This window comes from Takifugu rubripes, chromosome 7 (genome assembly GCF_901000725.2).
Source record: "Takifugu rubripes chromosome 7, fTakRub1.2, whole genome shotgun sequence".
Classification (NCBI taxonomy): domain Eukaryota; kingdom Metazoa; phylum Chordata; class Actinopteri; order Tetraodontiformes; family Tetraodontidae; genus Takifugu; species Takifugu rubripes.
In genome coordinates this window covers 7782397-7807563 of record NC_042291.1, presented here as the reverse complement: position 1 = coordinate 7807563, position 25167 = coordinate 7782397, and the positions used below count along the sequence as shown (strand labels likewise).

General features: G+C 45.2%; 2 protein-coding genes across 2 annotated transcripts; one reads left to right on the top strand and one right to left on the bottom strand.

The window, feature by feature from the left end:
* Nucleotide 1: 1 nt before the first annotated feature.
* Nucleotides 2-2081, top strand: tpbg (trophoblast glycoprotein). The gene has a single exon (XM_003965910.3). The coding sequence runs from the start codon at nucleotides 422-424 to the stop codon at nucleotides 1547-1549; it is 1128 nt and encodes a 375-aa protein (XP_003965959.1). The 5' UTR covers nucleotides 2-421; the 3' UTR covers nucleotides 1550-2081.
* Nucleotides 2082-14752: 12671 nt separating this feature from the next.
* ube3d (ubiquitin protein ligase E3D) lies at nucleotides 14753-24847 on the bottom strand. The gene is made up of 10 exons (XM_011605335.2): nucleotides 24554-24847; nucleotides 23756-23964; nucleotides 23271-23361; nucleotides 22448-22670; nucleotides 21744-21816; nucleotides 21582-21660; nucleotides 20820-20928; nucleotides 20191-20357; nucleotides 18236-18374; nucleotides 14753-14978 (listed from the first exon to the last, which is right to left on the bottom strand). Exons 1-10 carry the CDS (start codon nucleotides 24643-24645, stop codon nucleotides 14958-14960), a joined length of 1203 nt encoding a protein of 400 aa, XP_011603637.1. The 5' UTR covers nucleotides 24646-24847; the 3' UTR covers nucleotides 14753-14957.
* Between the last annotated feature and the right edge of the window lie 320 nt (nucleotides 24848-25167).

Genomic DNA, 25167 nt, shown 5'->3' with positions numbered 1-25167 from the left:
CCTCCTTACACTCTGGAAGTGCGTTTGCATTTCATGGCCTCTTTGGGGGAATCACCACGAGGGCTTTTTTGCGCTTTCCCCCGTTTTACTTCGGACATAAATGTTTTGCCGGAGTCATAAAACATTGCGTGTGTTTGCATAGAACCGTGGGCCTTGGGGGAAAAGGAAAAAAAGAACGGATAAAACGCACAAGTTTGCAGGCTTTGTTCATAATATCTTCTCATGGAGCTGTGCGCTCGTCCTAAGCGAAGATGGTATAAAGAGGAGCTCTGTGGAGTTTGAGTTGTAGGTGAGGAGATATAAACGTGTTTTTAGAAAACGAAACAGTTGGAAAAACTTTGGCGTGTGCCTCGCGGAAGAACAAGGCGGCACGGGTAGGGTTGAATTTTCATCCAGGCTGTCTTTACGCACGGTCACCGAGATGCGCCTGTTGAGCTCGACGTGCGGAGAAATCCGACGGAGGGGACTCGGATCTGCGATATTCCATCTACTGGTCGTACTGGCCGTCTCGCTGCCCTGCCTCAGCTGCCCGGACCGGTGCGTGTGCTCTTCACAAACTGTGAAATGCCAAAAGCAGGACTTGGACTCGATCCCGCACTCTATACCGAGCAACACCAAAATTCTGTTCGTGACGGGAAACAACATCTCCAGTATCAGCGCGGACTCTTTCCCAAGCCCCCTGGAACAGTTAACTGATTTGTATCTCAGTGGGAATGAGATCCAGTCCGTGGATTCGGAGGTATTTGATAACTTGCCAAACCTTGTGCGGCTGGACCTGAGCAACAACAACATCCAGGAGTTCAGTGAAAGAGCTTTCCCTCATAGTAACTCGCTGCAGGTCCTAAACCTCAGCAGATCTTTTCATAATTATTCCCAAACAAACGACGTCTTGAACAACCTTCTGAGCGGAAACCTGGCTCACCTGACGGTTTTGGATCTCTCCGACAATGACCTTTTGGTCCCTCCAGACAACATGCCTGCCAGCCTGCCCAGCCTGCTCACCCTCAACCTGCAGAATGCCTCCATCGTTTCTCTCCGGAACGGAACGCTGACACTGCCCCTGTTGCGTGACCTCCAGCTGCAGGACAACCGACTGAAGAATCTTCCCAGCGCCATCCTGTCAGACTTCAGCCTTGCACCTGAGCTCCACATCCACTTGTCGGGGAACCCCTGGCGCTGCGACTGCTTCATTGAGGACATGGTGGCTTGGCTGAAGAACTCCACTCAGGTCGTGGATGCGCAGAACCTAACCTGTGCGTACCCCGGGGTCCTGCGGCGCCAGGCGCTCCTGCATCTTCAGCAGACCCGCCTGAAATGTGCGGGGAACATGGAAGGCGTTCTGGAGACTTCTTATGTTTTCCTGGGGTTGGTGCTGGCCCTGATTGGTGTCATATTCCTGCTGGTACTCTACCTGAACAGAAAGGGTATCAAGCGGTGGATGTACAACATCAGGGATGCATGCAGGGACCACATGGAGGGGTACCATTACAGGTACGAGATAAACTCTGACCCACGTCTGGCCAACCTCAGCATCAATTCAGATGTGTGAGAGCGAGAGAGACACTGTCCGTCACTCGCAGTGCAATATTAGATGACTCGTACTGTTAAGATTTTGCATGAAAGTCTTCCTCCCTTCCCCAAGATGCTAGTCAAACTTGACATCTCTCGGGGCTCCCAATTAACTTCTCTCAGCCGCCGCAGCATGTCCTTTACGCGCCTGGCAGCCGTGATGTCAACTGCGTTTCTTCTGTGTAACCTTGCATGGACGATGAGTGAAAGGTTTCCTTTGATTAGCAACGGGAATCACAAGGAGCGACGTGTTGTATTTTTAAATTTTTTGTTCAAGGATAAACGTACTCTGACTTTTAATTGCAGGGTGTTGTGAAGCACTCTGGCTCGTCACTGCATCTTTCTTATCGTGCCTCTGCAGAAGTGATATGCCGCCTGTTTATGAGTGTTCATTTTAAAATGTGAATTTATGATGTGATGCTTAGATTCTAGTTCACACTGCAGTTTTTGGACAATGTGGACATGATGGCTCATTTTCTGTGAAGCTAAATAAAAAAAAAAGAAAAAAAAAAGCAAAGCCTGTGGACTGCTCTGATGTCTTGACCTTGAATTTCATGAAAGAGTCGTGTGAAAGCTTTGAAATCATAGAAAGTCCTTCCTGAGGCATTCCTGTGCTTGAAAATGAAGCAGCCAAAAGGTGCCACTTTAAATCTGGTTCCCGCTGATTTGAACAGCCATGAAAATCCTAAAAAAAAAAAAGTATTATGTCATGTGACTGAATAAGTGTTAGAAGCTGGCGCTGAGAATTGTTCTCTCTGCAGGTCCAACTGTTGCCAGCAATTATTACCTGTCCAATTCACTTCCTGTTGTGAATATGATCAAAATCTGTTTGGCTCTGCAGAGAGTTCCTCAAAATATGTCTGTGAACTGCAGCCAATAACGGCATATACTCCGTCTTTTAATAAATGCCAGTGGTAAAAACAATGAATAAATAGTATATATGTGTAGCACCTGCCATTGAAAGCAAATGTAACATAGTTCCGGGGTGCACAGAGGTGTTACTGACACTCGAACGACACTCATTAGGCTTTAGAGAATCTTGGAAAATTGTTTCCCCCTCAGCCTCTCCAATTAATTCACATCCTGTTTTTCATGCGTGCAGTTAAAATGGAATTTAATATTTAATATGTGATGTCCTTTTGAAGAGAACAGCAGCCATGTCTGGCAGTCTAAATTAATGAAGAGTTTGTTGTGTCGGCGCGCAGGAATGTCTCTGAACTCCTCTGGCCTTTTGAAGAACGACTCGACGGATGATCATTTCCCCTCCAGCTTCCCGCGCTTTTGCAGCGAAAGCACAACAATCTCTTCACTAGTCCACCTCGCAGTGGCCCCCAGCCGCGTTCTGCTCGTTGCCTTTGTTTTTTATTCTATTTTTTTGCACCTCTCAGCAGCACTAAGAAGCAAATCGGGAACAGTTGTACAAGCTACACCAGGACCTAATATGTAATCAAATATTTCCCACCATAAAAGACACCGTCATCCTGAATTCTTGTCAAAACACTTTATTTATCCCGAGGGCCGATTAAAAGACATGATGCATAACAAGAACGTGTGACACTGTGAATATGGTCCACAGTGACCCACCACAAGTGCGTCAGAGTGAGGAGTGGCATTTCTACTGTAGTTGGCTGTGCCCACCATTTTTACTGTGAAGTGAAGAGGCTGTTTCACATGTTATCTAGTGTGGCGCTTTGGCTGGTGCTAAAACTCTGCGTGGCTCCTGGCGAACACGGCAGCTACTCCATGGGCTGAAGGTGTGTTGTTACACCTTCTTTTTTTCACACTCTTCTTCCTGAAGATCACTCCAGGAGGCAGCGTTGCCAATTTCGGAGACGGGAAGGGTGGATCTGATTTCTGTTTTTTCTGCATGTTTGTGCCACAGTGATCCGTCTCCTAGGCCGGGTTTCAGCCCGTTAGCGGGCTGTTGTCAGCTGTCAATTCCTCACTGTGTTTTTGGGATCAATCAGTGTATCTGTAGCTGTTCATTGTAAAGTTCACACACAACGATGAGCCGTTTAAATGAACCCTGAAGGTTATAGCGCACATTAGACAGAAAAATGTATAAAGTCATTAATACGTATAAAGTAACATCAGAGCCAGGGATCCAAACAGATGATCAGAACCATGGTGCAGATAGAACAAATGTTGTGACTCAGCATTTTTTATACAACTGGATAAAATGGCTTCCACATTAGCCGTGTTGCGATGTTACATTCACTCCGAAAAGGCGCAGATGACCTGCTTATGATCGTGCAGAGAGGGAGGAGAAATGCATTGGTTATACTGGGACACAGAAGAGAGGTTTATACTGGGACGTGGACTGGAGGAAACAGGTTTGTGTAAATCAACATCTATATGCTTGAGATATCAAATGCTGATCATTTATTGATCAGTATCAGTAACTACTGTAGTGCTCATTGAGAGATGAGGTCATCCTTCAGTTCTGTTGGTTATCTAAGTCTTTGATGTCAGAATATAATCTGATTGTAGCGAATCTTCAGTACAACAGAGTTTAAGATGAAATAATCGAAGAGAACAGACCGCAAGCATCGAGGCGACTTTAAGGTGAAAGTTCATCACTTCAGAGGAACTGAAAGAAGAGGCTATTAAATATGAACATGTGAGATGGGAAATCTAGAGTTGGACAATCAGATGAAAGAACAGTCTGTGAAATTTGGAGACTTTGAAAGAAGTTATGAGGGAGAAATCCAACACCTGGAGGGGGAATGGAACACAGCAGCCACCACAAGGGAAGACGCTGAGAGAGAAAGTCCAGGTACTGAAGGAAGATGATTAAAATCAGGCTATGATGGCTGGAAGTGATGGGAAAATTGTTCAGGAGCTGGAGGAGGCCAATACGAGGCTGAGCCAGAGAGAGCCAATCTAGGAGGAAAAAATCCATCACATGGAGACTGTAGATGGATCTCATTCATTTCTACATTATGCATGTATTTTTATGACATTTTTTACTGTATATATTTAAACCTGAATCTACTGTTGCAGGCTCATTTTGAAAACGGATGATCTCGCTTCACACACCAGTCCCCCGGGTGAGCCTTCCTTTCCTCTACATCCCAGGAGAGGCATTCAAGTGCAAGGCTGCTCACCGCCTAACGTTTCCACGGAGACTGTCATAGAGTAGTGCTCCTCTTAGCCCGCTTGTGCAGATTTTGTAGTAAGGAGCAACGTTTGCCCGGCCATGCCTTGGGCCCCAGTTGACAAAGCAGGTGTGATTAAAGTGGGGGGAGAAAACAGAAAGGAGAAGGAAAGATGGATGCTGTAAAGAAAGAAGAGCTGCATGGTGGAGAGCACTCCTCGTCCGGTTAGCTTGGCAACACCGCTGCTCTGCAGTCCCTTTGTGCTTGTTAAAAGTCTCTGAGCACCTCTGACATCTAAATGGCTGGCGGTTGACTTACGGTCTCGGCTGAGGTTCAGGGACGGCTTCCTGGACCTTCTCATTTGGCTGTTTTGGCTGCCGTCTGAAGATCTTTTCCAGACAGGAACCGGACGGCTCAGCTTTTATAAGTTCCTGCTGACGGGAACGTTCATTTTATTGCATTTGCTCTCATCTGAATGTTCCAGAGTGGTATCTCTCTACACAGATGTGGAACCTGACCTCATTTCTTTTATTACATAACAATCTGACACCAGTTATGGACCCCAATAATCAGATGATTGGGATTTACACTCATGTGGCGCTGTTGCTTTCCCTCAGGCACTCTTTGACCTTCACACGTGAAACTGAATATCTGAAACGTTCTGTGTGCTCCTGCTGAGGCCACGACAGAGTGCACGCTGACGCCACTCCCTCCCCTGTCATGGCCACATTTATTGAGCCACGTTTAATATGCCAGAGCACTTTCCTCCTGTTGAGAGACAGACGGACTGGCACGTTATCAGATTGCCCGAGCGCCGTAATTACATTCAGCACGACGTGCTGCTCTGCTGCTCCACAAACACCTGGCAAGCTGCCCCGGCCGCTGACCTTTCCACTGGAAAAAATACACAAGGAGATGGCAGCTACAGGCTGACATTCTACTTTTTATATTTGGGAGGAAGAAAGCAGCAAAACTTCCTTGCGCCACTCCCTCCTCCCCTGTAGAGGTCTTGGCTTCTGTAATGTGGATTGACGATGCTACACGTGAGCACATTTGTGGTGTTCTGCCTCGTGCTGAGCCACTCTGGGCTTAATGAACAAGCGGTCTTCTGAACGAAGACGGAGCTGCACTAAGTCACATGACTGAGGGGCAGATGCAAGACTGAGGAGATTCACGATGTATTTTTCTCCAGGTTTAAATGTCGGATAGCGTAAGGTTGCTAATGTGGAAGGTTCAGTCGAGGTTGCAGGTTTGTTTTAACTGAACGTTGAGTAAGTGCGCGATGCACCAGGAGCTAAAATGTTAATAATGTGCCGACCTTTCCCGAGTGACCTTTTCTATCGTCATACTTGAGAGAAGGGGTTTAGTAACCTGAATGTTGCTGTTTATGCTGCTTGAGATTCCCCCAACGAAAAAAATACACGCCAGTGTTGCAGCTGTTCACGAGTACGTAGATCTGCAGTTGGGCTTCTTGTGCTGAAGACATTCCATTCATCACTGTCTTCTGCAAGCTTTAATGTCCTAAAAGCCACTCTTTGTTCGCCATAAATGTTGAAACGTTGCCTCTGAGCCCTGCAGCTCATGGCCTGTCACATGTGATTTCTATGTTGATTTCTCATCACTGGCGGAGTTGATCAGTGAAGCAGCCTCAGAGAGAGTTGCTGTCTCCCTTTAATAGGTTTTCTGTGAGTTCAATCTTCACCAGTAAACTGTGGTCTTCAGCCATCCCACTGGGGACCAACTAACATGCGGAAATGTACATCTGACGCTGTGGCCAAACTCTCCCCTGGTGGCTCATAAAAGTTTTATTTTTTAGGAACAACTGTTGTCGTTTGCTGAACTGAAGCTACTGTGGGCAACCACGAAGGTTACAACCGCCAGTGTTTACACCATTGTCCATAATTACTGCAGCAGCTTGATTTTGAACTAACAGTTGTTGCCAGGGAAACATGCCAGCCAGAGATCCAGGTCTTAACTGACTTTCTTAGGCTGGGAAGCTGAAACACTTTGTTCTAAAAAGAAACAAACCCAAAAAAAGCTCACATTAGCAATCGTGGGCTGTGTGTATTAGCAATCACGGATGTTTCTAAGGCTACCAAAGCTCTTTCTGTTGGTGTTGCTATTTGCAATTGATCAGGGATCCGTTTTCGGTCCAGATGTGGCTTTAGAGACTCATTCCTCTCCAAATTCTTGCTCATAATGCTTCACTTTATTCATTTATTTTCCCTTTTTCTTTGAAGGTAATACAGGTCATCCCAGTACCTGGCTTTGATCAGTTTAACATGACCTAGAGCTGATTGCAGCTTGAAGTCTAACAGGCGTCATCTAACATGCTTACAAAATGGGATTTCCTATTGCTTTAGCATAAAGACACGTTCCTCCCTCAACAGCACACGAGGAAACATCTGGTTTTTGCTGGCTGCAGAAGCGGGAGTGTTGTCATACAATTCCGTGCTGCAAACCAATAATTTAAAGTGAAGAGGAAGTCAAGCAATTGTCGCGATGCACTGGTGGACATATTGCCAGGCTGTCCGGTCAGTGGGGGACGATTTAAAACGCTTGGTTGTACCACATAGATCGAGGGTGTCGCGGTGCGTAATGACCCTGGTGGCGCTGCGGAAGCAGAGGCGGACGCAAGGAGCTCAGTCGTGTCGCGCTGCAAGGTCAGGCGGTGGCAAAAATGCTTTGTGCTGGGACAGTTTTCCTCATCTTCACCCTCTTCATCAGCCAGACTGACGTGTCCATCAGGAGATGCAGAAGGAATTGAAACAATTGCTCCATGCAAGCTCTCATAAAATGTGTCTGCTCTGTAATTGATGTTTTGTTACTTCCTGTCACATTTGCACAAGCAGACATTAATAACCAATACTTTGAAATTCTTCCCCCGGAGGCCTCGGTGAAATGGAAAATGCTCCCTGCGCGTTGACATTTCTCCAGTTACAGTTTTCACCACACTTGTCTGGTGCGTCGTTCCGCCCCTTTGCACTCCATCTTGTCATTTTCTATTCTCTCTACGAAACCAGACGAGTCCTCGTGCTAGCAAAGCGGGCTGGCAGCAGCATTGGAGGGCAATTAAATAGGTTTCAGTTCAGGCTCAAACAGGCTCAGACAGCCGCCCGACAGATGAAACGCAATATTCCTAAAGTGCTGTGTAACCGGAGATTCATATACAGTAGAGATCTGATCAGACTTGATGATACCGCCATTACCGCCCATAAGACAACGCTTTCTGCAATTAAGATCGATCCGGTTACCCCGGTGTGCACGGGCCAACCTGAGATGAGTGGGGATTAAAAACTCAATTACCTAATGCCAGTTGCCACTCAGAGCTCATGACGGTTTGCATAGATTATTTCATTTTTCCTTTGTTCAGTCATTTTCTCTACTTCAGGCATTAAAGTTGTCCACCACCAAATTCTTGGAATTCACTGGAGTGGGAAAAGAGCGGCTCAAGAGGGATTATTCCTGGCCACCCTTTTCTAAATCCCCTTAACAATGTGCGGGTGAGCGGCTGAGAGCTTCTTTTAATGACTGTCTGAGGGACCCAGCTACAGTTGGATAAATGTACTAATGTGCACTTTTATATTATCTGTTATTATCTGCTATCTCCCAAAAATTCCTCAATTTAATTTAACCAGACACTTGCGGTAGCTGCTTTACCGGGAATAAATGGTAGACAAGCTGAATATACATTTAAGACATTCTGCTCATCTGCGGTCATGCATTTGCAGCTAAATTGAAAAAAAGGACCACTGGGAGCGTGCATACTAGCATTTACATGCATCCATACTTTATTTTCATATAATGTGTGATATATCGCAGCAACGCAAGACCTCCCAGGCGTTCGGAAAATAGGGAGGACGTCAGCAGGAAAAACTCAAGTCAGCACTGCCCGGGGAGTTTATTTCAGGCCGCAACATTAGTGGAACAAACAAAGGCGTTGTGGTGCAAAAAAACTCAGAGTTTCAGCAATTTTCTTCACGCCGGTGAAGGAAAACATTCAGTGTCCCGACAAACCTTTGTAAAATGGAGCAGGGAGTCGATTAAGTGCTGCAAGTAATGAAACACTGCAAGAAAAATCCAGATTTTATTATAAAAATAAAGTTTATCTGACAAGATGGTGCAAGGATTTTGCAAGTTACATGCAAATTGATGATTCTTTTTTAATTGTGCAAGCGCATCTTCACTTCCTCAACTTGAAAGCTAATTTGCTGTCACACACAGGAGGTAAACTTCATCTTTAATTAGCATGTGCGGGTATGCGTGCATGTGTGTGTGTGTGTACATAAACCAGACAGCTGCTGTGGAAAAATGAAACACTTCCTCTTCGCTGTGCCCATTAGCTGAGTTTTCAAACATCCTCCTCTCATCAGTGCTGATCCAGAACGAGGCTGGCAGGGTTGCAGGAAGGTTGAGGCCAAAGGCAACAATGCTGCAGAACACTGATGCCACGAAGATGAGGATGCAGCTCATTTGGGTTATTATCGTCGCTTTGTGGAAGCTGCAGTTGAACCTTTGTACGACTATAGAGGCATAAAAACACGACCGCAACTGTGGAGAACCACGACTGCCGCTGAAGCAAAGACAGATGTAATAACTTATCTTTTATTTTCATTATCTATTCAAGCCTTTTTCACTGTCAATGTGAAAAAACTGGGACAATGCTAAACAGCCCCTTGAATCTTGGTCAGACAGCAACACTCGCGTCAGAAGGTGGCAATAGCGATTCGTATTATTTAGGGGTTTCTTTGTGGCTGGGATTTAAATCCAAATTGGCATGAAAAGTGGATCATCGGGGATTCATGTCTGCCTGCACGCACAAACACACGGAATGACATCATTATCCTCACGCGGCCTTGTTGTGAGCCCTGACACAGTGTACGTACGGCACCCCGCGACTGCCTCGCCATGCGCACCGTAACGCACAACGGCTTTATATAAAAGCCACGGTCTGCGGGGCCTCGCCTTCTCGTTGGCGGAGGCTCCCAACTGTAGTAATGGAGCTGTTTGAGTGATAAAGAGAGCAGAGACGGTGGAAGATGAGAGGGAAAAAAAGATGGCTGTGATAAGATCCTGGGCCTGAGGCGCTGTCAGGCCTGAGAGGCATCATTTAACTGTATGGAAACAACAGAGATGCGAAGCTGCGCCTTGTGCTCAAGGTCAGCCCGCTCATCTCCAGTGTTCTGTGGAAGTAGCTGATTATGCTCTGAGGATAAAAATTACATAAACCCTGTGTGCAGAAGCATTAGAATGAGCATCATGATGGCTCCTAAAGTCAGCATCTATGCTGTACTGGGACACACACCAAGTGAGTAACACAGGAAATTGGAAAACAGACAACCTTGGTTTTCGAGTGGAGCACTTTGAAGGTAAAAATCTGCTGAACTGACCCTGGTGTTCCCGTCTCTGTAATTGACTGTATTTTCAAAGGATGCAAAGGAATGCAGAAAAGAAGCACTGCGCTCGTTCCACAGTGCCAACAAACGTGTGTTTTACATCAATTCTGACTGGCATTATGCCACAAATGGGACTGCACATGCACTCCAAAAACCAACTCAAATCATAAACGTGTACCTGTATATGTGCAATTAAGCCCATTCGTCTTCATCTATGCAGAGGATAACTTAATTCACACTTTCCATATATATAATTTCTTTTCTGCAGCACCTCCCCCTTCTGTCATTCTGGTAAAAGGCCTATTATAGAGAATATACCTGAGCCACTTTTCTGAGAGTGACAGTTAAAATAAGTCTCTGGTAATTACAAAGACATCGCTATTCAGTCGCCCAGGCGCGCTCTGTAAAGATAATAACACTCACAACAATTGGAGCGGGGACAAAGAGACACTCCTGCCTCTCTGCTGTGCTCAAATTGCATTAAAAGCCGTGCTCATGATCACAATTCTTCTGACACATGCGGCCTTCAGCCAGCTGAGCTGAATCATTTCTTAACTTTGTTACCGAAGCTATTAAAGTCGACACAAAAGCGCCACCAGCTCCGCAGCTGTTTCTATAGCCGAGAGGGCGGCGGAGAGCAGCCAAGACCACATTCGGGTTAAAACACCTGAACACAGCAGCTTGGATTCCACAAAAAAGTATGTTATAATGTATTATACTGGGAAGTTTTCTGTGGCTCAAAGTTGAATTTGAAAAGAAACTTGGAAAACCTGGAACAATTAGGATGAGGAAATGCATGAAAAGGGGGTATTTTTCTCTCTGAGCTGCAGGGAGACATTAAAAGAGACAAAAAGCTCGCTGACAAAAAGATGAAATGAAGCTTTCAAGTCGTCAAGTCGTCCCGCACCTGTCCCCTCGGTGGGATACCGGGGGTCTTTGTTCCACCTCTCCAATAAACCCTACTTTGATTAAAGCCTTCTGTCTAATGAAATGAGCTGCCTGAGAGACTTTGTGGAAGAGGAGCTATCATTTGGAAGCAGCTACGGGAAAGGAGGGGGGGGGGGGCTCTCACACCTTGAATTCCTCAGAGTCACAACGTGAAGTCCTGGAACCATTCAGAAAACAACGAATCCCATCTAAAGATAGATCCTGTGGAATATGATTTAACGGACAAAAAGCCTTTCTTTGGCAAGACGCGGTGGGCAACGTACAAACTGGCACAGATGCACACGGGAACAGTGGAAACCGTCCCGGTTGGCCACTGGGAATATGTCTCAGCCCATTATTCACTTCCCTTCCAGATTTCTACTCTCCTCGGCTTCATCGTGTGAGGGTCACCCTGCAGGGGTCAGGTCAGCCACACAAACAGAAGGCATCTTCATCCTGAAGCAACAATCAGTTGAAGCCCTCCCCCCTGCAGAAACAGGGAAGGTCGAGACAGGAGAGAAATGGGAGCAGTAGTTTTGTGCCCCAGTCGCACTTCTGTCCTTTTGTACAATTTTCTTTGGATTCCAGAAATGGCGGAAATAAGGATGCTCCAGCTTTAGCCGTAACTGGTTTTGTAGAGAATGAAATGTTTCATCTATTCCACATTCCAAGTAATATTTTCCAGCATCACTTCAGGACAATTCAAAAATGTCCAGGTATTTCCCATCAGCCTCAGCTGCGTAGCAAGAAATGAGGACATTAGCCCCTTCAGCACCTCTGCTACAAGTAAAGTGATGCTAATATGTTCATATCACCAATGTTAATATACAGAAAGCTAGAAATGTTCTGTGATACTACAAAGAAAGGAGCATTTGCAGTTGATGCTATATATTTATCTGTGTTGGACAGCTCACACACAGGAGACTTTGAAGATTGGTCCATTTGTCTTATCTGTAAGTGCCGTATCGTTAGCATCCTCACCGTCTCTTCCGGTTCCCACATCTATCTGGCTCTCCTTTAGATCCTCCCTGAAGAAGCACTCAATGGCAGCGCGTTTGTTAAAGGGACGAGGCTGAAACATGAATCTCTGCTGAATAGTTGTCAAATGTTCCCGACGCCACAAAAAAACAAAAACAAAAAAAAGCCAGTCATTGTTTTTATGACCAACCAAAAGTTGCAGTTGAAGCCCACACGCTCTACACCACCTCCAGAGTCCGGATTAACCACCAAAGGAAATGTATGTTCTCATTTTCCCATAATACACGTTGAACATATCCTCCGATAAGCGTTTTGCCCCTGAGAGCGAGCTAAGAACTCATCTGTCTCTGCGCTCTGACGTGGCGGCCGATTCATCTTCCCAGAGACGGGAGGAGATAGCGGGCTGCAGTTATCCGCCTGTCAGCCTGTTTCCAACAGGGTGTCGCGCTTCTCTGTCAGCTGTCAGCCCCAAAAGTCTGCTGCCAGTCAGACCACGTCTGACACCATCCGAAGTCTCAGTGACTGACTGCCAGCAGAAGTAGAATCTGGGTTTGAGATAATAGAAAACAAGAGGGGGAAAAACTAGATTATGTCCTCTAAACAGGAATATTGCTGACCAGTTCTCACACTGGAACTCATAAATAGATTTTCCATGTCATTGTGCGATCACAAGCGTTTTAATTTTCAGCTTAATGTCTGTTTTGGCCTGGCGCCGCTGAGGCAGCTGGATCATTCTGCCCCGGGAACGGCTCGATCCCGCGGTCTGCGTCTGATTAAAACTGCGGTAAAGATTTGGCTCCCTGTTGCAACAGTGGTTTGCTGAAACCAGTGGATGTGCTAATGAGCCCCTGAAGGCCTCACTGATATGCCCCATGGCCTTGTTAGAAAGCCAAGATGGGGAGAAGAGCAGAGGGAGCGAGGGGGTATTTGTCGAAGTTACGGGGCAGCTGAGGCTGAAGATCACTTTCTGTATGTGTGAAAGTCGCAGAATAGCCACAATTTTTGTTAACGCACGCTGAAATGCCGCATTAGCAGCGGCGCCTCTGCCTGTTGAACCACTTGAAGGGAAGCTTAAAATGAAAGAGTGAACTTTTCCCGCTTCCTGTGAACGTCGACTGCTGAATTTGGCCTCAGGGCGATGATGCGACAGTGGATTCAAGGCCAAACATGAAATCCTTTTAGAACAAGTTTTCACAGCGATCATTCTGCTCATCATCAAAATAAAATGTCTCACCACATGTCAGAAGTGCACATCCCCTTAGAATTGGTTATTAAAATTACAGAGAAGTCAGTGATCGAGGCCTAAAGACTGCCTACTGCACCTTGAAACTGCAGTGGAAACGCTAAAATATGCTGTGCATCTGTATGGAAATGATATTTTATATATATATGTATATATATATATATATATATACTGTATAAAGTTACTATTTTTTTCCCACATTCATAGTTGAATTGCTGAGCTAAAAAAAGGAAGCCCGAATCGTGCAGCTTTATGGGATAGACGAGCCATTAGGCGTGGGTGACTTAAACAGCGACTCAATCTAATGCCTCATTTCCTCCCAGAGATGAGACGAGCTTTGTGACTTGACCTCGCCAAAATGGATCTCTTTCTTCCCACGACGGGCCACCTCGTAATCTCACACATCACCGTCCAGCTTAATCGGAAAATAATATCAAAAGGCGTCAGGAAAAACGAGGACCTGGAAAAATCCAATCTAGCTGGGAAACTGTGGAGCTCCCGGGCTTGATCGCTCCATATGTAGGACGTAAATAAGTAAGGTCACATGTCTGGAAAACCGTGCAAAAACAATGCAAACGAAGTGAAAGACTTAAGAGTAACAGGGGGAAGCAAGACAAAGTTGTGAAGAATCAGGACTGTTGAATATGTAGCAGACCTGTGTGGATATTTTCCTCATCTGAAAAGGCTAATGAGCTCCACACGGCCTAAAGAATCGATCTGACAACTCCGTTGTCGATCATTAAGAGGAGGACGACTCCTGCAGGCTGCTGGGGGGCTTTGCTGTTTTTGAACCTGCAGCAGCGACGAGGAGTCGCCCCTTCTGCTCAGCCGACTTGAAACAAATGGGTTATTTAGAGCCGACTTCATTTGCACTTGTGGAGAAAGGGCAGCGGGGAAATGAGGGCACCCCCCACCACCAGCGGTTCAGCATTGGGTAGCTTTAATTAGCCAATTCACACTATGCTTTGCTGCTTCACTTGGTACAATGCGATATGAAGTAATTGTCGCTGCCGCCTCAGCGTTCAGCACATACAGGCGACCAGTCAAGAGCGGGGGACAAAAGAAACTGTGGTACCCAATCAAGACATGGCGCGGTCGAAAGGCAGGATGCTGCTGATCATCTGGATTTTAGGTAGGAAAAAAAAGCCTTTCAATGTTATAGATGCTTATCTTTTCAAAAGCTGAATTTTACTTTTTAACGTTATTTTTAATTTGAATAGTTTTAGATTCATAATAATAAAAAACCCAACAGGATTTAAGAGATTTTCTAAAAACTGATGATGAGTCAAGTAGCCAGCTTGGTTGACAGTGATGATGCAATTCTGTGAGAACTCTTCAAAGCTGTCGGACCAAAGTAATAGTTTTACCTGATATTTCTCCTCGTTGTGAAATACTGATGCTAAAATAATCATTCTGGAGAAAACAAAAGTATCATCAGTCATGGACACATAAACTGGACTGAGACAAAAAACACAACAGGAGTTCAGACTGTAATTACAGCACCCTGAGCTAGCACAGAAATAAAACAGATCAGATGTGTCTGACTTTAAAACTGTTTATTCTAGTTCTGTATGAGCAAATACATAAACTATCAATCAATAAACGTTCAAAAAGGCCTCATTTTTTCCAGAATCCTATTCATAAAAAAGAGGAAGTCATTCTGGAGATGAACAAGTGGAGGTAACGTGGTTCTTGTGTTGAAACACGTTGAATAACCAGTCACGCTTCAGCTTCATCTCCTCTGGCTCAGAGTCTCAGGTACGCCACCTAAGAAAGGCAGAAAAGGCCAAAACCGGATCAGCGTCAGGTCTGAACAGACTGGAGAGAAAAGAAATATATATTTACGTAAGACTGCTTCCCCCAATCAGCTCAGAAAACCAATTAGTGTCACGGAACACCAAAGCTAAAACAGCTCATGTGGTTGAGATTAAATCACGTTGAAAAAAACATATTCGTATAAGCAGATCAGAGAGAATAATCGAGCCCGGCGCTGTCCGCGCTCCTCCATCTGCTCTTCCTGGGTGTCTGCCTGCTGCAAACAATGGCTCCGCTCCACTGAGGGCTCCAAACTGGGATGATGGATGAGGGCATTTGCCACACTCAAGGCCCGGTCCGCTCACTCTCCCTGCCTGCTTGGCGCTCAAGCGCGTCCACGCTAATTCAAACAAATGATAACAAACAACAATGAGACACCAGCTCCTTCGAGCCCGACTGGAGAGAAGGACTCACAAAGGACCCGAGCTTAAAAAAAATAAATAAAAAGGAACCCCAGGTTGAAAACGGGAATATAAGTTTAGGAACAGCATGCCTGGAGTTCCTGAGTCGATGAAGACTTATCTGTGTGGCTGCTACAGATTTCCTTTGTGTCGTGGCACCAGCGCAAACGACCACACAAACCATTGCTTTAATTAAGGATGTAATATGTGGGAGTTAACTGCATCAGCCTTTGTGGTTGCACCTACTCGACATCTGCTCGCTACGACCTTCCCCTAAATTTACTGCTACAAATATGAAAGGTCCCGGTTTATAGATGTGGTTTGTTTGCTCGGAGCTTCTGTGCAAACACTGAGGGGCTCCATAAAGGGCTCATTCCTAACAATGGTTACTTAAATACATTTGCCATTTACTTAATAATCTAATCATTCTTAATACTTTAAAACCTCCAAAAAGCAGAAATAGGATAAATGTTATAAATTGTGACTTTATAAAGCGTAACTCCAGTAATCACCTAAAAGGCCATGCTAATTGCTAACTCTGATAGCTGCAAATATGCACTGCAAGAACAGCTGCACCAACTCATAACTGCAACTGTGCTTACAAAAATAAAAATCTAAATATTAACATAGCTCACATGTTATCCCAAAATAGGCGTACACAGTGCAAAAACATGTATGGCTAGTTCCAATACGTGCTAAATCAGGCCACTGTGCTCAGACTGCAAGCAAACAGTCTGAGTATTGAGGTACTGCCGCAACATTAAACACCATATATATCACATGTATAAGAAGGTGGTATTAGTGCACCAGATTGCCATTTGATTCCATCTACTTGAGGCTACTGCATCGGTGTGGTTCCTCACACTGAACATCTGCTCATAAACTGCTCATAAATGACAGCAAAGTAAGAACAAAAAAGCTGTTGTTCTCCTGTGCGTTAGAGAATAGGCAGCATTGTTCATATCTGCGGTAACAGCACGACAGTGATGGACAGGGGGAGAAATTAGGGCTGCCGAAACAGAGGCAGCTCTAAAACCAGACATTATCCATCCGATGGTGAAAGCGGTAGCGGCACTCTAACGACGTGTCACAAATTGACACACATTAACACTTTCTGATGGCAGCAGCCCGGGCTACGGGCGACAGAGCGTAATACGATCGTACAGGCAGTCTCCGCTTGCTGGAGTCGGGCTGGCAGGATCACAGGGTGAAAGAAATACTTTGGCCGTTCAGAGCGCAGAAGAGCAGCATGCGGGGAGATGACAGGCTGCGTCTCTGAAGATCTCGGCAGGTTCTGAAGGCTCCACTGAAGCGTTCATGGACAGCGTCTCAACCTTGCTCATATTTTCACCAAAACAAGCTCGATAAATTCCACTCACCAGCTCTTAATCATTGTTTTTTTTTACAGAAATTGAAGGGTCCTCACTCAGCCATTGTGGCTGATTAGAAGGAGCTGCACTAATACTTAACTCTAATAAATGTAACTAAGTCTTCTGAACCCACAACTGCGCATGGTTGCCTTTCTGCTGTGTTTCCCATCATCACTGATCCTGACAGCATGACAGCCCCACCAGAGAAGACAAGAAAGCGATCACTTCAGTAGAGAAGCGAGACATATCGATCAGACATCGCCATGGTTGTCCTCTGGTCCGCACCGCCATCCACTGTGACCTGTTGTGCTTTGCCAAAATAAATTACTTCCCCCGCGATGCATCCGTCTGGATCCATCAAACGTGGACCAATGGGTGAGATGAGCCATTTGTTAACAGAGCAGTAAGTCCGTGGTGCTGTTCCCCAGCTTCCCTCCCCTTACCTATACAAATGAGTTGTTTCCAGCATGCTTATTAAAGAATAATAATAAAGAATCCTTCCTTATAGAGCACACATTTGCCCTTTCACGGCCAGTATGTTTCACTTTGCAGCTGTTTCATACTCTGTTAAATCATGATTATGTGAGCACTTGCAACAAAATGTGCACTCTCAATGATGAAGTCTTTTTTCATTTTCTGCTTCATTATCTTTGGAAACAGCTACACGGTACCGAGCGACAATAAGCCTGGAGATACACAACGCGTCATCATCGGGAGTTCTGTGCAATCCTGCTGTCCACATTACAACCGCTTCAAACACTTCCTGTTATCTTAAGACTTTTAAACACCAACTGTCTCAAAGCCCGATCATGCTGCCCAACATGATCGAGCGGAAGCATTAGAAGCAAGAAAAGTTGCTAATCTACATGCATTTTCTTTACTATTGTTATTAAGGAGCAGCTAAAACAAGCTCCGCACACCAAGAATGTCGTTATGAAATGAAGCTGAAATCAAAATCGAAAACTTCTAGTACAGTTAAAGTAGACAATTAATTGTTCCACCTCGTAAGTTTAAGCTGCGGATGAAGGAGTCGCTAAACCGAGCCAGGAGGCTTGTTAATTGCACTTTAAAAAAGACCCGGAGCACCGTGCTGTCAGCGACAGTAATTGTGCTGATTTTCTAGTCAGGACTTTCTTTTAGCGCTCTGTGCTACATATCACACATAATTTGCACATTCCTAGCTGCACAGAAGTTGGACTAAGGCTGAAAAAAGTAAAAAGCCTTTTTGTGACCCACATAATCACTAAAGCGAGCTGTTAACAAAAAGCTCGGAATCACAAAAGCAATTAATGTATGATTAAAAACGTTGTCACGCCTGGCTGAAAGAAGGTGCTGAAGGTGAAGGCTGCAAACATAAGTTGCTGCTATGTTGCTATACAATAGTTTTACAAGAACAATAAAAATGTGGATTCCAACATCTTATTTGTAAGTCTCTCACCTCATAGGACCTCATGCAGCGCATGGACGCAGGAAGTGTCGAGTTGCTTTCCTCCATCACTTCCAGCAGCTCCTTGCACACCCGCAGTGGCAGAACCACAGGATGTCCGATGGCGCTGACCTCCCAACTAGCTACAATGCTGAAAACACACGACGTGGGAGTGATTTGTAGTGACACGGTATGCGAGAGCGTTATACAACCAAAATTAAGCCCAGAATAGCTGCTGTAAATCCCAGAGTGAGACATTCATCTTGACAGTTTTAATCAGGTATTCTCTCCTGGAGTCGCAGAACTTGATGAACAGACAAATAAAAGTGGATTCATGGGGGAAGGGTGTTTAGAAAATAAACAAACAGGGAGGAGAGAGTGAGAGGAAGAAGACTGATGCTCTGTCAGGGTGTGGTGCTGATGCAGTCTACGGTATTTGGGCAGCGTTCAGCCATCTGGGCAGCTCCTGAGAGCGAACCAAAGTTCTGGCAGTCCTTCTAAAGACTTCACTCTGAAGGAGCTGCTGCTGGAGCTCTGGTTGATGCAGGGAAACTCACTTTCACAGTAAATCTATTCACGTTGGAATGTATACGCAGATGCTTCTACCAAGGTTTTGAGTAAAGAAAAGTATACACATCAAAACACAAAGTAGACTATTTTACCACTGTTGTGTGAGCTTTAAACAGTCACACAGCAGGTGATGTTGAAGGTTTACCTACTCGTGTGGCCAAATTAATTCTATGGCCTGTACATTTTCCCATTAGATTCAATTTCCATATCTATGAGCCCTTAATTCCATTCTAGTGGACGCAACTCATAATCAAGTCACTGCCATTAGTGACAAGAGTAATCCACTTATGTAGTGGCCCACTGATTCTCCAGCCAATTATTGGCACTTTTAAAAGCACATCCTGCAAAATCCCTGGCTGCTGCCGACTCTGGCCAGAAAAAGAGGGCAATCAACCAGGGAGTCGGGCTCCCCGGGCGCAACACTTCATTTAAAATGTCAGAGAAGAGTGACGAAGGATGAATGGCAAATGACGTAAGCGAAGGGGCTGGTGGGAGTAAAACTGGTGTTTAACTTTGCAACTCTGCGGGGAAATGTCAGGAAACGCCACTGGAATCCCAGCTGCTGGAAGGTGAAGCATTTTAAGGGCGAGGTCACATATAGAAGGGACGTTAACGCTGGTAAATGCCAACGTACACATGCCGACTTCCTGGAAGGAAATCAAAAGGAGGGCCCCTCCCCCCACCATACTTACTACTTAAAGACAAACGCTGCCTTGTCTGAAGCACTCGGCGGCTGGTCGAGCCCGTTCGAGCGGGACGTTTTACCTCGTACCGGCGTCCACCTACAGTGAAACTCGGGTGTTGTTGTTGTTTCTCGTGCCATTTAAGTGCGTGCGGGCCGCTTCGCCTGAGTAGACAAGCCTCTCTTTTCATTTGGCTTTTCCCTCTAATGACCCTTTCTCCATCAGCTGGTGGGGGCTTGTCAAAACAGCAGAAACATCAGAACTTCTATGTTCTCTTCGGCTGCGGGGGAGAAAACGGAGGAGGGGGAGGCGGGGGGGGGTGTGTGAGTGCAGTTGAAAATAATGAGGGTGGAAGGGTGCTCCGGTGGGGCTGCCGTGCTGCACGTGGAGAGGCCCGGACGGCGTGTCCACCTACACCTCTCGGAGGCATCGCAGCCAGGTTTGCTCTCAGTCAACATCCTCCCGCGCGTGCAGCACAGCCAGCGCTCGGAAGATTAACGTTCCTGATGGCAATCTCATTTGCAAAATAATTGAAAGACTCCCGCTGAACAGACACCTCGGCGGAAAGCGTTCCATTAAAATCTAAAACCTGCGCGCCGATAACGCAATCTTTCATCCCTCGCAGTCAGCTGAGGCAGGCGGTGATGGAGAGGCTGGGATGGAGAGATGATTAAAGGGAAAGCAGGGATCGAGAGGAGGGGGGATGAGACTTACTCTCTCTGCTGGGGGCCGGGGTGGGAGCAGGCGGTGTACAGGAGTTTCAGGGCCCTGACAGCTCTGAGCGATGGGCCGCCAGGCGCCACAGCAGCGGGCGACCTCTCAGCCTCAACGCACGTCTCTGGGACCGACGCTACCACGGAGTCGCTGTTGAGCATCCAGAGCTGCAGGAGGAGCAGAGGGGTCACGCGAAACCGGAGACTTGCCCGAGCCGAGGCAATAGCTCGGTGAACTCACTCCAGCGCAGCACGCAGAGCATGTGATGAGACGGTAATGTGGTTTTAATGAGGCCCCTGCTATTTTACTCCAGGCCCCTCAATATACGTAGTTAACATTGTTTTTTTATTGCTTTTATACCTAATGGCTTTCCCAGACTTCATTAAAATCGGAGTCATCACAGACAATGAAACATTCCATTTGTAAATGGTTTTGTTTTGAAGCTGTTATAAAATTTAACTGGATCGGATGAGAGGTAATAACATGACAAGTGTAAAAAGGGTAATGCAGAGCGCCATTTAGCAGTAAAGGTGTTTTAACAGCATATTAATGGAGTCTAAAATCATTGAGTGTCTAGTCTATTTTTGGAAAATGGTCTTAAATTTGTCTGATTACAGAGCTTGACTTACCAATAAGAAGGGTTTTCCATCAGGAGTCTGGACAGAGAAGTGGAAGGTGCTCAGAGAGCTGGACAGCTCCACCAGTCTGGCTGCTATTGTCCTCTCTAGGAACAGAGATCTGTCAAATCAAACGCAAATTAACCCATTAACAAAGCCTGGGTGACGGCCGCTTTAGAGGTACACGAAGAAAACAGCAACAACTGCAACATGCAAGAATATGGTGCAGGCAGCTTTGAGCCTGCCGGAATTGCTTTAAAACTTGACTTTAAAAGCAGCATGGCAGCACCAATACACAGCACCTTTTCCACAGGTGGGAGTTCAGCAGCTCCTGGGTGATGTCAGAGCCAGGTTACAGTTTGGAACTGATGGATTTTCGGACTTTTTTCAAGTGAGCTCGAGGTTCAACCATCACAACCCTGCAGCAAGTAATCACTCATGACCGGTGGAACCAGGCACGAACGCTCCGGAAATAGCAGCGATCAACACTTGTTCCTATTTGCAGAATAGGAGCAATCTCCTAAGATTGATAGCCAGTTATTAAAAGGTTTATTTCAGCCCTGCATTTGCAATATTTGAAATTACACGTCGCTGATATGTATTACTCCTCAGTGTTGTAGCAGACGTTGGGCAAAAGTGAGGCAAATTATGCTTTTCTTACATTTCATTGGCCTCCCAGGAGACGCGTGTATTGCAGTCTACACAGGAGAGATTCAGACAGCCTGTATGATAATCAGCCTCTACATTTCCATAACAGTGTTGACAGAAACCTGCCTGCTGAGTGAAGCCTCTGGATTCCTGTCCCCCTCAGCGGGCTCCACAACCACCTGTGTGATGTACAGCTTCAACGTCTCTGACGCATAGAAACAAGGAAAAACAATACAAAAATCAAACGTTCATTTCAAAACTCCGAGCATCTATCAAGGAAAGGCATACCTGGTGAAACGGCCTCTCCTACCCCCGACGAGCAGCTCTTGCAGGAGACGAGTGCCAGCCGGCGGCAGGTTTTCTGTTGGTAGCGGAGTTGTAGACAAAAACACTTCTTCACATCTTTAAATTGGCTTTTGTAAAAATCAGCCATCAGGAGAGGAGAACGATGTTTGACAGGTGTCTGTTGTCATTCGCTCTGCATTTCTCTATCGCAGTCAGGCAAAAAATGTCATAGAATGAGTATTTGTTGCGAGTTATGGGTCTACAGCTCCAACTTTTTAAAGTGCTACATTATCTTACATTACTTGTTTAATGCATTTGGTTTTTTACTGTGTGACAGGAGTGTTTAAAGGATAATAAGCCCAGGAGGACTGTCTCCACCGGGAAAGTCATGTCTCTCAAATTATCACTAGAAAGTCATTATCAGGCTCTGTGACAAGGTGATGGCTTAAATTAGGCGGAATGGGAACGAGGCAGCCACAGTGTGAAGCAGAGCTGGGTGTCCAGCACGATGCCTGATGAGCTATAAGATGTTCATGTGGCATCGCCAGAGGCTGCAACTTGTTAGCTCGGCTACTGAGAGCTCCATCTCACTCAGCCCCCCGCAGAGAGACAAATCAGCTGGATTCATGCTATTAGAACTTCTATAAAAGGTGAATTGCTAAAAAAGTTCAGCTGAAATTGTCTCAAAAAGGGCTTTCACGACCAACCTTTGGATCTTGAACATCTTCTGAGCCAGCGGGCTTCACTTCCTCAGTCAGAGTTTGGTCACAGCTGCCGTCCCGGTTCAGGAGGAAGAAGGTGTCACCCAGTAAACAGTCGTCTACGCGGGGCAGCAGCTTCCTGTTGGCGAACGGATCTGCGTGGCAACACCAGTCATCTACCAGGGCGCTCCAGTTGCCGTTGGGAAGGGGAAGAACCCGCTTAAACTCTCTGTAGGAAGCAAAAGCAATTATGGGTGATCACGTTATCACTGTCCAAGGACATTGGGGATTTGAAATATGTGAACAGTTTTTTGAGGGCTAGAGAAGCTCAGAAATCTTCATTCAAACATTTTCATAATAAGGTTTTTGAGCCTCAAAATTTAAACAAAAGTATTGTTTTGGCCTCCTCAAAAAATACTCCAGTGTTCTAAAATGGATGAAGCCAATGTTTGAGAAGGAAAACCAACTTTTCAGGAGCTTTTAGTGAGAAAGGTCCATGAGCCTGGGTAATGGAGGTACGGCAATTTTCAGGACTTCACAACACTGACCAGCTACAGGCTTAGAGCAATAAGAGCAATATTGTCCAGGTGAACCACCTCCAGGGTAGAAACACAATTGTTTTCTAATGGGCAGCACAGACTCAGACGTCACACCAGCTCCAAATCTCTAACCCAGTCAGGTTTTCAGATGAGGACCTCTCCTCCATCCATCAATTTCTCCTTTTACTGCTGCACCGGGTTAATAAACAGAAGCTCCTCTTCCTGCAGAGGAGGGAGCAAATAAAACCCCATTTGCTCTGAAGCTGCTCTTTGTCTTGACTGCTCCTCACCTGTCTTCCAGCAGTCTGGTCATGCAGCTCTGGCAGTAGAAGCAATAAGTCCGTTTAGCCCGAAGTGTCTCCTTTGCACTGTCAGAGGCCTCTATTACCAAAGACAAAGACACAAATGACCCAAGAATATCAGTATACTTGTATCAAAAGCAGCAAATGTTGGGTAGCAAAGCTGATGGGGATGGAGTTCACATCCATCAAGAAAACTTCACCACAGCAGCTGTAGGTTAGCGCGTGACAAAAATGAAGCGTCCTCATGACTGATCGGTTATTTGTAGGCCGTTGGAGCTCCCATGAGCAAAGTTTACACATTCGCTGTCTCAGATGACCAAGTGACTCAGTCCAATTAATTCAGAATAGACAGCAGGCTTTAAATAGAGACAAGATCAAAAGACATCCTCGGCTCAGGGGGGGCGCACATAAAGCTGAGGGAGACTGCAGAAGTCTGGGCATACTTTTCCATCCGTACCCTGGATTTATCTTACCTGGATCCATGCTTTTAGAAACAGTGATGCGCAGTCTGAAATGCAGCTCTTCACATGATTCCCCTGCAGGAGTTGGAATACAGGATCCCTGCTCAAAGGCGACCCCTTTCGGGAGGGCGAGACTCGTCTCCCCTGAAGATGTCCGGATGTTGAGGCAAGAATCTTCACCAGTCACGGCTACATCTCCAGGATGTGTGGTTACTTCTTTCCTATAACCACAAAACAATGCATTGTGGGTTTGTTGTGTTAGATTTTTTTTTTTTTTAACTATAAATCTCCATCGTTTAGCCGGTTTTTTCAACCGATGCTAGCTTAACACCCAAATCTTTATTGTTTTGTTTGAAAAACAAGTTAATAATTTTTGTGGTGCTGTTGAAAGACCAAACTACACGAAAATCGTCCCTGCACTAGTTCCACAAACGTAGTTATATAGAAGATACGTATAAAATAGTGGCCCATTTTGCACGCTCTCGCATCTCTTACGTATGATTACCCCATCTAGTGGTGGTCAAGATGTATTACACATTTCCTGAAAACAACAGAAAGCGTTATTACACGCAATTATTATAAAAATACTTTTCGAATATAAGGTTTTTAAACACGGAAATTTGGAAATACTACTAAATATCTTGTATATCACGATATGAACTAAAAAGCGTCTGAACTGGGGTTAGATGATGCTCATAGTTGGTGAGCATCAAGCTAGCAATATTAGTTAATGTTTTTGATTAAACTAAATAGCCAACCGATTAACACCATTTATCTAAATCTATTAAAATATTCACAGAAAATAGTTACCCAACAATAATTAGTCCAGTCTGAAGCCTTTTTCTTAACTCAACGAACACTCCGAGTCTTTGGCTTTTAGCTGGCATCTTTAAATCTGACATCCAAACGGCACGATAAACAGAAGATAAACCCACAAAAAGAACTAGTGGATGTTAGAAAAACGCTCACTCCGTTCAGTTTATAAGATAGTATAATTTCTCCAGCAAACAGCAAAAAAACAAGACTCCATATTTCTCTTTCAGCACAATTGCTCTTCTGCAACGTGACTGCTTCAGAAAACACAAAAGGTTTTAAGAAAAGAGCATCCGGTGAGACATTTCAAAATAATACATAGTTCTCTGACACGCTTCACCGTTAAAGGTGCATGACGTCACCCATTGTAAAGGATTTGTAAAATTTTATCCAATTTAGCTATGAAGACTGTGCATTTTACATCACCCTCATTATTTGAAGAAATCAGTTATAATTATTTGAGTTACAATCATTATGACTGCAAGTTTAGTCTTACTGTTAAAGTATAATTTTGCATTCAAAACGAAGAGACATTGGGCATTTTATGTTAACGACACAAAGAATGTTATACCTACAAACATATATCAGTGAAACATTTCAGTTATATAGAA

What these genes read in the sequence shown, in the direction of transcription:
- tpbg (XM_003965910.3), top strand. Translation starts at nt 422, where the DNA reads ATGCGCCTGTTGAGCTCGACGTGCGGAGAAATCCGACGGAGGGGACTC.
- ube3d (XM_011605335.2), bottom strand. Translation starts at nt 24,645, where the DNA reads ATGTCAGATTTAAAGATGCCAGCTAAAAGCCAAAGACTCGGAGTGTTC. An exon ending in ACCAGACTGCTGGAAGACAG is followed by an intron (nt 22,671 to 23,270) that starts GTGAGGAGCAGT and finishes TGCTTCCTACAG; the next exon opens with AGAGTTTAAGCGGGTTCTTC. An exon ending in AGGAGAGGCCGTTTCACCAG is followed by an intron (nt 21,661 to 21,743) that starts GTATGCCTTTCC and finishes TCTATGCGTCAG; the next exon opens with AGACGTTGAAGCTGTACATC.